The sequence below is a fragment of the Glandiceps talaboti genome, chromosome 16, assembly GCF_964340395.1.
Source record: "Glandiceps talaboti chromosome 16, keGlaTala1.1, whole genome shotgun sequence".
In the NCBI taxonomy this organism is placed as follows: Eukaryota; Metazoa; Hemichordata; class Enteropneusta; family Spengelidae; genus Glandiceps; species Glandiceps talaboti.
In genome coordinates this window covers 4,279,959-4,290,962 of record NC_135564.1, presented here as the reverse complement: position 1 = coordinate 4,290,962, position 11,004 = coordinate 4,279,959, and the positions used below count along the sequence as shown (strand labels likewise).

General features: G+C 35.7%; 1 protein-coding gene across 1 annotated transcript; it reads left to right on the top strand.

Moving 5' to 3' along the window:
- The first annotated feature begins 2,758 nt into the window (after positions 1-2,758).
- On the top strand, positions 2,759-10,666 carry LOC144447242 (cytochrome P450 4F6-like). Its single transcript, XM_078137144.1, has 9 exons — positions 2,759-2,974; positions 4,574-4,721; positions 5,120-5,292; positions 6,495-6,616; positions 7,215-7,476; positions 8,122-8,318; positions 9,117-9,259; positions 9,865-10,012; positions 10,489-10,666. Exons 1-9 carry the CDS (start codon positions 2,759-2,761, stop codon positions 10,664-10,666), a joined length of 1,587 nt encoding a protein of 528 aa, XP_077993270.1.
- The last annotated feature ends 338 nt before the right edge of the window (positions 10,667-11,004 follow it).

Sequence of the window (11,004 nt, the reverse complement as noted above, 5' to 3'; positions counted from 1 at the left end):
TTCTTCTTGTATTTTCTCCGTCAAACTGGAAATCTCTCTACTGTCACATATTGAGCGTTAGTATGATCCAGTACTCAGCAATTTTTACTGCTAAACTAAGTTACCAAATGGCAATTGAGAGCTCAACATGAGGTATGTTGCGTGAGCCGTACGCGTATTCCAGTGTACCCAGGCACAGGTGTCCCAAGTGACGTGCTTTTCCCAAAGTTTAATTCTCGTACACTAATTGTCATCAGTCACCAATAGTGTCGATGGTTGAACAACTACTTACCATCAATGAAAAATTCCGCAACTCGTTTATGATAAAACTGTTTTCTCCGCTGACGTATACGGTCTTGGAACATTTCGCTATCTTACCAACTTTAATACGGATGTAAATCTGAACATCTTGGCTAAAAAATACTGGTTGGTAAATATTAAGTTTGTACAAATGTAATGTATTAAACGGGATACCTATATTCAATGAACTTTCTATTGATTTCCAGGAAGGTTAACTTATTATCATCTAAGTAATATATAGTGACTTCAAAACTGATATCATAGTTACATTATAACTATCTCACTATTGTTACATTTCAAACATCCTTTAGAAGCAAAGGATTCATGTTGAATCATCCCTCCCCCCTCTTTTTCTCAGAGAAGGACCATATTTTCAACAAACTATAAAACTTGTTGTAAATTTGGTCCGAACTTTACAACAAACTGATAACAACACTCATGAAACACTGACGAAGCCATGGTGGATATACCTGGCGAATTCGAAAGCTTTGGTAAGCTAATTAAATTTCGGTGCAATACGAAGTTAAATTTATTAACTTAGATTGAACTTTTCCACAGATGAGCTTTCATGAAACTGGTGACAAGTTTCCCCTCTATCTGTGTGCGAAAGATGTAAGCTTTCAGGATGATTGAATACAGAATAGTCGGAACTCATTGGGCAAGACCAATTCACATTTTAAACAACGAATTCACTCTCAGAACTGCTTGGAAAGTATGAAGCATAGCTAGCTTTTATTCCCTCCCTGTTACTACATGCGGTGTGAATCACAACTTTATTTTATATGGAAACAAATCGCACTGAAAGGATACGTTCTTCATCAATTTGAACACCTCTCAGTTGTTTGATGTGAATGCTCAGGACGCCAGCCTGTGTACAATGTAAACAAAACGGATTACATGTGTACAAAAAAAGAGAGAAAAGAAATGAACATGCTAATCCGAACATTACTCCTTATGAAAAATACAAAATTGTTTTCTGGTGATTAAAATAAAACGGTGTTCAAATTTACCGGCAAAGCTGTCGTGTACGATGCATTGTCTGTATTGTAGTCCTCCTCGAGCGTCTCTTCGATTTTGTGTAATGGCATCGACATTTTCAATAATTTTAGTCATCGAATTACTAGCACAGCAAAGCACAGGTACACATATACTTGGTATGGTATAATGTCGTTGTTGGCGGTTGGCTGAAATATTCGAATAATCTTGAATACAAACACGAGCAAAATTTTTTGATTCGATATTTATCACACGCATAAACGTAAACGCCTGCTACACCATACATATATAAATAGGCGCTCGAATCGACATTCGCCCTGACTTTTTTTTGTAGATATACTATTGTTTTAGACTTTGACAAGTATCTTAGATGATGGAATAGTATGTCGCTATAGACTGTACACATGCGTGTATATAATACACATTCGAATTTACACATTCGATGAAGTCAAGACAACGGTCGGATTTTACATGTTTTATATATATATCGCGCGCGCAGCGTACTCAGAGCAGCGCGCGATATACACTGGTAGATAGATTGCATTTAGATTACTATATTACATGTTGTACTATTAACGTGTAGGTTGTATGTACGCACAATAATAATAATATTCAAGAATAATTAATAATTACATACTAGTGATTTTTAATAAGAATATGTACGTCCTACTCACTTTTTATTACGTTTGAACTTTATCATTGACACTGGTACATGTATGCATGTTGTAAATGACGAACTTAGTAACGCCTGGAGGCGCGCTTTACTATCGATTGCCTGACCCATAGGGGCGTGTAATATTTCTTAGATTGTTGTTTTCCTGATCTACAGACTAAATATAACAACCTTTTGACTATATATTCTTACCTTTAAGGTAAAAACACTACTAGTATAGAGAATGATACATTTGTAGCAGCAGGATTAGTACTATATTTTCCTAAGAAAACAACAATCCAGGACGGCAATCTAAGCAATAATACGTGCCCCTTTGGGCTGACTCAGGACTCGTGCATGCTATGGATGATTGCTCGTCTACGTCTATCTCTGTCGAAATATTATACGGAATGCCAGGGTGTACGGAAGGAAAACTGTCACAGGCTTTGGACATCGATCGAGTTCAACGTAGTTAGTAGTTCATTGTTTTGTTCTCGGCGCTTCTATACTGCTGTAAAAATATATACTGACAGTGACAGATCGACGAGCGTGTAGACGACCAAAGATCGCGTATCGACCACTATCCCAACTCTCCATGCATGCCCACGCCGTATAAATGGCGAAAATACATGTATGACCCCGGGACTGGATAAACAGGTCAGCTTAGTAGTAGCTCTGTTTACAGTGACGATACTTTAGTAAATATTAACCACGTATAGTTTGCTGACCAGTCCAAAGGCAGGGCAAAAAGTGCAGTAGAGTGAACAGCGTACAGCTCTCACATTGATCCCTACGTTAGCAATATTTAGCTTCGTAGCTTCCTTGATCAAAATGGGGTCTGGTATGTTCAAACCACTTTTGCAAGTGATGTCCAGCACGGGTGAGCGATCATATATCGATATGATAATTGTGGCTGTCGTAGCGCTTGTTGTCGTCAATGCCATTATGACATTCATCAAACTTTTGAAGATGCGCTGGGCCAGCGAAAAGGCGTTTGCTCCATTTCCAGTAGAAAACCGACACCCAGTTTTTGGACACATACATTTGGTAAGTACTCTTATATTACCGGTTTTGGGGAAATGAGGAAAAAACCTTATTATTACCGATATTATGAAAGATCGTTCTTACCACTATACTCGGGAATAGTAGAATAGGGTTTTAGAAAAATAATACACATCGTTTGTATACAAACACAATAGCTATGTAAACAACACGTTCTTTTGTTTTGAAAACTTCACATGGGATTGCACTAATTTCCCAAGTCATTCTAATTTATTCGAAAGGTGCAAATTGAAGCCCCCCCCCCCTCAAAAAAAAATAAAAAAAAATAAAAAAAAAATAAAAAGGAATCACAGAAATAGTGTATTATAAATTGCTCATCTTGAACGGACTCACCAGGTTGGGTATTAAATATTGATTTTATTATGAATAAGTATTTACTCCCAGAATTATAAAAAATAAAAATAAAAATGAAATTGTTGCTGGCATTGCATATACTTTACCTGCACTCTGCACAAGTTTGGGTTGACATCACCTCAGATAACAAAAGTTTGTCAGAAACATCTCAGAAATCACGTCTCAAACATCAGAGAGTAATTATTCATAACCTATACAATAAGTAGTCATTCCCTTGTATTTGTTTCTTCCTTATTTATATTTTGTTTGGATGGATGTATGTAAGAATAAGTAGTATTAACTAACTATCAGGCAAAACATAATGAATCCAAAAAGACTGTGTACAACCAATACAAATTCATCATCACTTTTTTCCAGAACTTATAAGTCCAAATTGTTTGAAAATGGTACCCTGTTGTCACTTACTACAGCCTGAGAAAAACTACTGTTGCAGACTTGCAATAAGACATGTTTCATGCAGACATACAAATTAATGTCAGTGACTATCAAATCAAATGGATATTGTCACCAATTCTGCACCATCCACCCTCTCTAAAAATACAACTTTTATAAAAATTGGCACTGATATCAGATTTGAAGACACTTGTTGTACACTGAGTTGAGGCATTCTGGCAAACAAACAAGTTTTTTTCAAATCTTGCCCAAACAATGCAGAGGTACATAATTGTCTCAAGAGATTAGTAGCTCCCACTGTTTTTGTTCTAACCCCCCCCCCCCCCCACCAAATTGGTCATAAGGCTGTCTGAGCCAGAGTTGCCAAGTTTTATAACTTACATTTTCGAGAGGTTGCAAGAATGATCATTGACATGCTGAATTTAATTTTACGAAATGAGTATATTTTGTCTACAGATATATTTATCCATTTCCAAGTGTATGATATCACAGTGTCACTGATTAATAGTCAAAAGTTCAAGAGTCCAATCATGTGATTAGGAACCAAAGGTCAATGAAGTCTGAATAGATAAAACTTTAATTTGACAACTAATTGCAATCTCAAGTAGTCTGGATGCATGGTTTCTAACTAAACCACTGGTTGTTATTGAGTTATTGTCTATATGCATGAAGTACAGCCACACATAGAATCCCAATACCCAATATTTCTCTCCTCATAGAGTTAAGAATTAAAAGAATGACCATTTCCTGGTATTTGTAGCAAAGGTAGCAGTCCTCTAAGCTTGTTTTGTGGTATTATTCAGAAGTTAACATTTGATGTTATGTTTGTTTTGACAGTTGGAACTGAATTCTGAAGAGACCTTACAGATAGCAGGTGAAAGGACTGACATGTTTCCATACTGTGGTCAGCTATGGTTAGGGCCATTCCATGCAATAATGGTGTCTCATCATCCAACTATTGTACAGGCAATAGTAGCTACTACAGGTAGGTTCCTTCTATGCAATGTTGGTGACTCACCAGCCATCCATTTTGTTCACCCATTTATCTATTCCTTTTGAATAATCAGTGTAAGACAATCTGTTGTGAAGCCTTACCAATCAGCTGTAAAATGAATGTACATGGGTTAGTTCATAAACATTGTGTTACTCTGTGAGTAGAAATTTTCAGTAGAAACCAATCAGTTTCAGTTATAATTTGCCAACACCAATTTCGCTATCAACCGGGTTTTCACATTTACATGAAATTCCACTTTTATTGAAAAACTTCAGTTAAAATATCAGAGAAATACTTCAATCTAGATATCCAAGAATGTAGAATAAACTGACTGTAATAACGATTCTATGGTTGACTGAACACACATTCATTGAATATTATCCCTGTAGAGCCTAAAGATGAGTTCACCTATGGCATGGTTAAACCCTGGTTGGGAGATGGACTGCTCATTAGTGAAGGCAGTAAATGGCATCGAAATAGACGTCTATTGACACCAGGTTTTCATTTTGATATTCTTAAACCATATGTCCAAGTCTTTAATGACTGTGTCAACACTATGACGGTAAGAAACAGTCTTAAATCAAACCATTTTACACAGGGCTTGAAATAAACTTTTTTTTTGGTATTCCCAGTGGGCTAACAATTTCAGAAATTGGAGCCCAAGGATGGTAACCAATAGTCTCATATTCCTAAACTGAAAACAGAGTTCCTGTATTGGAAATACATGTATGTGTGTTACTTAAATAATGTACGTAAATCTTCCATCCTTTAAACCATCACATAATCAGTGGTAGCCTGAGGGGGCTACCAGCTGTACAGTATGGTATCCCAATGACAAGAATTGGTAGTCTTTGGACACAGGACAAGTGTTAATTTCGAGTCCTGAATTTATGTTTTTGATCACAAGATTGTTTACTCTTTGACTAAAAGTCACGGATGTGTTAAAGGGGAACCCACTCCAGGAATTAAAAACATTTTTATGAATTTGGGTTCTGGAGAGTCATTTCATCATTTCATATCACTTGAATTTCATGCAATAGCCAAGAAACACCAAATTGAAACTTGTCTAACATTCATTGTTCTGTGATTTGCTTAGTAGTGATCTAGCTCTACATCATGGTAGTCAGCAGACACACACCATTGCATCTTGGGACATACACATATGTATTAGATGAACAATTTATATTCATGACTCCTAAGTGCTTATTACTTTCAGATGAAGATTCATGAATATTTTTTGTTCATCTTATACATATACACATCTGTTAATTCCCATGAGGCAGTGCTTGACCACTGCTAGGACGATGAACATGAAGCAAGTTTCAATTTGAAATTTCTTGGCAATCAGGTGAAATTTGCATGGTGTGAAACCCATTAAATGACACTTCAGAACTCAAAGTTTACAAAGATTAATTTCTTGAAGTGATGTTCCCTTCAGTAGAGGCATTATATATACACTAGCAGTAGAATTAATTTCATTCAAGAAAAGGTCAAACAAAAATAGATGTTGATAAGTTACTAAATGTATTGGTTTGCAAATGTGTCTCCACATGTACTTGACTTGTTGAAATGTACAGGAAATTAGACGATGTTCTTATGCTCTATTTCAATGGGCTACTGTCTTACCATAAATAAACCTAAAAACCTTCTTAAAGTTTTGTTGATTCCTGAAAAGTTAATTGATTTAAAGGGGAATTATATTCTTCCCATTATTTCCAAACTTAAAAAACATATCTCTACACACAATTTTGGTTTATTTTTCAGGATAAATGGATGACAATACATGACAAAGGAATGATAGAAATGTTTGAACACATCAGTTTAATGACATTGGACAGTCTCTTCAAGTGCATCTTTAGTTTAGAAAGTCACTGTCAGACAGAAAGGTTGGTGATTGGTACACATCATATGTGACATCATAGTTGTTGGCAGTTTGCCAAATATGATTTTTTTGTGTGTTGATTTCACTGTAAAGTGTCAACATAGTGAAAACTCTCTCTACAATAGACATTACTGTTCAGATTTGAACTTACAACATTTTGTAACATTTTAGGACAGATTCTTCAGATGTCTCTAAATTCTGCTATTGAGGGCTATAAAATAGATAAATTCTACCTGAATTCTTAGAACCAATAATAGCAATTTATCCTGTGCTAGCAGGTCAAAATAGAACAAGAAGGATAACTTTGTTTAACACTCACCTATAGATTTATTGGGTTCCCAGCAATAATTATGTTGTAAGATATGCAAACCAAATATGCTACCTGGGTTCATGTGTGCCAATTTGACATGCCACTAAATTTGGTGTTCCCCTATCTATTGTGGTAACTTGCAAGGAACTTTATTTTTATATTTATCATTTTGACCAAGTACATAAAATTTTAACTATTGTGAAAAGTCACACTGCTGGGTTTTGAACCTTAGTATTAACACTGTTACCAGAAATAATCATTGCATAATTCTTTCTGTGGCTCGTCTTTTTAGGACTCGGAATCCCTACATTTCATCAGTATATTTGTTGGCTGATTTGGTGGTAGAAAGGGTGAACTTTCCACCATATTTTAGTGACTTCCTCTACTACCTGACTCCAAGTGGACGCAAATGGAGGAAAGCTTTGAATGAAGTTCATCAGTATTCGGCTAAAGTAATCAAACAACGACGACAGGCTATGAAAATAGAAGAAGAACAGGGAAAGAAAAGCAACAGAAAATATATCGATTTCTTAGACATATTGCTTGCTGCTAGGGTGAGTAGGTTTTATTCTGCCTTGTGTTGGCAAAAAATGTAGGTTTGGAAGACTATAATTGAAAATTAACATTTGATATAAAAATCATGTGTAAACTGAATGCCTTCTGTAAGAGCAAAAAGAGGTTTGTTTGTACACACTCTCAGAGTGCAAATTTCTGAGATAAATGATAAGCATGATAAAATCGAAAACCAGCAGACTTGTTGCCTTGGTATTTGAAGGGGACATTACTTTGGGTGTGTAGATGGAAAATTGTTCAAATAAAAATGAACTGGATTTTGATAATTGACCGTGAAGAGCAGAGTCAAGGTCAAAGGTCAAAGTCTCAAAAGAAAGTTTACACCTAATAATAGAGGGATAAACCTTGACCTTTGACTTTCAAGATCTAATTATCAAAATTATCAGAACACAGGCACTTGTGGTATTTATTTCTTGTCACAAATTTCTTTTGAATTATGCCACCATTTGGGAATGTGTCTTCTACAAAGTCTTGCTTTCTTTCTGGTCTTGCAGTAGAGGGTGTCAATTTTTATCATGTTTTGAAATTGATGAAATATAGGGTTGATCGGTCCATGAGAAACATACCGTAATAAAGATGGCTACCGTAAAAGAAAATGTCTGTATTGTATATTTGGTACCATTTAGGATGAAGATGGTAAAGGTTTAACAGATCAGGAAATACGTGATGAGGTGGATACATTTATGTTTGAAGGTCATGACACTACTGCAAGTGCACTGTCTTGGATCATGTATAACCTTGCCAGACATCCAGAATATCAACAGAAATGCCAGGAGGAAATTGATGAGTTGCTAGATCAGAAGGACAAAGATGAATTGGAGTGGTACGTCAAATGAAATATTACCTAATGTCGTCACCAATTCTGTTGTGGGTTAGGTTGTCTCTATGGTAGATCCTGCTATTTAGTCATTGATAATTATGATAGTATTCTTATTGACACAGCAGACAGGACACTACAGTTTCCATAGAAATAGCAGTGCTATGAAAACAAATGTGTAGAATATCTCCATGGATACAGTCTAAAAAAATGATTGTGATGGTTACTATTATAATGTTTGTCTTTTGTTTTACCAAATAAGTCCAGAAATGAAATCCAACCTTTCATTCTAAAGACTCAATTACTCCACACCAACGTTGTGACAGTCATATAAATGAGGAAGAATTTATCACTTGTAAAACTTCTAGTTATTGCAACCATTAAAAATTGTTAACATTGATGCCAGATACAGGGGGTTTCATCTTAGCTTGCAAATGCTATTATGAATGCTTGTTTATTCGTCTGTAGGCCATAGGCCAAAAGCAAATGCTATTAAACAATGTATCAAAAGACCTGTGAGACTGATCATATGGTTTCATGTTGAGAAAGACACAATAAAGATAACACACAAACATCCCTTACACAGTAGCTGATCAATATAGTTTGATGCATTGTATTTGCTTTTGTTATCATCGACAAAATACAGAGCCTACACAGTGTAAGTGGTGTTTGTGTGTTATCTTTATTGTGTCTATCTCAACATGAAATCTTGTGATCAGTCTCACTGATCTTGATACATTGTGTAGCATTTGCAAGCTAAGACAAAATCGTCTGTAATAACTCTATACTCTTGTTTTGATCTAGGGATGATCTTGGTCATTTACCGTATCTTACTATGTGCATTAAAGAGAGTCTACGCTTACATCCTCCTGTACCATTCATAGGCCGTAAGATTAAAAAACCCATCACTGTACCCTTTGGTGATAGCAAAATCACAATCCCAGCTGGTAAGTTAATGGTTTATAGATCAAATCTTATCCTTATGAAAATCAACATTATATGAAAATCCTATTAAAGTGGAACAAGCTGAGTTTATAAGCTTTTTACTAGAGTGAAAATAGTTACAAAAAACTACATTTGAACTATTCTAGTATAATATTTATTGTTGATGCATGCCTTCTAATTCTAAGACATTACAATTTGTGGTCTGGCATTGTTAGAACTGTCGATTGCATAGTAGGGACTTTCTGTACATTTTGTGATACTTATGATAAATTACATCGTTGGATCGTTTATAAATTATATCCTAATACCAGGTTTGAGTTCAGTCAATTGCAAGTGATGGTTAAGTATACGTCAGTAAGGAGGATATTGTGAGTACCATAATATGCAGAAAAAAATGACATCCCAAAAACAGCTTGTGCCCCTTATAATGCCCTGTATGATGGTGGTTAAAAGCTCAAGACTAGCAGTACGTTGGAAGTCAGAGGTCATAGGTTCAAATTATCCCATTTGAGACAAGGATTTCTGATCCAAACTCAGGAGATTTATTATTATAGAAATGAATTCCCTAAACTCTTGGTGCTTCATGATGTATATTTTATATTATTAGGTGAAAGACTTGGCATAAGTATTATCAGCTTACACCATAATGTCCATGTATGGGAAGACCCAGAAATCTACAATCCATTGAGATTTACACCAGAGAACACCAAGAACAGATCTCCACATGCATATCTCCCATTCTCAGCAGGTCCAAGGTAAGAACAGATCTACACATGCATATCTCCCATTCTCAGCAGGTCCAAGGTAAGAACAGATCTACACATGCATACCTACCATTCTCAGCAGGTCCAAGGATGATGATATTATACCAAAGAACGATGTATATTTCAAAGATAACAACTTGGATTGATAGCCAAGTAGGTAAACATTAAAAAAATTGACATATAGCACCTGATCGCAAGAGGACTGTTTGACATCTTCCAAAAACAACAACTTTTGAATGCTTTACTTGAAGCAAGAGTATAGGGTAATAATCCTTCCAAAGATGTTAAAACTTTTGCCTGTTGATTGCTGTGATTGGCATCACCCATGTTTCTCAAAGTAGTCTCTCTCCTAATTGAGTGACAACAACATGTTCCAATGTTGCAATAACATACCGAAAAAATTTACTCCCATTTACATCTAATGTTTACATTCTCTCTTATGATGTGAATATTCTATTGCTTTATAGGAATTGTATTGGCCAGAATTTTGCTATGAATGAAATGAAAATTGCCACTGGTCTTGTGCTGAGAAAGTTTAATTTGGCCATCGATGACTTCAAGAAGATCAGACGTTATAACACCATTGTATTGAGATCTGAAGGAGGATTGCCTCTCTATGTCGAACCTCGCAATAAAAGTGAATAATGAACTGCTTGTCTATGTGAACCTCACAATACAAGTAATGGCCTGCCTCCGTATGTGAAACCTTGCAATAATTGCAAACAATCGACTGACTCACTATGTGGAACCTCACAATAACAGTAAATAAGCAACCTGGCTCATTATGTGGAACCTCACAATAACAGTAAATAATGGACTGCCCTTTATGTGAAACCTCACAAAAGTGTCTACATCTGTATTTTAAAGAGGTTATGTTTCAAGATGGATACTAAAGCTTAGACCTTGACCTTGACTTTGACCTTGATGGTCATATAGTGAATTATTCAATAACTTCCAAAATTTAATACCAAGAGACACCATTC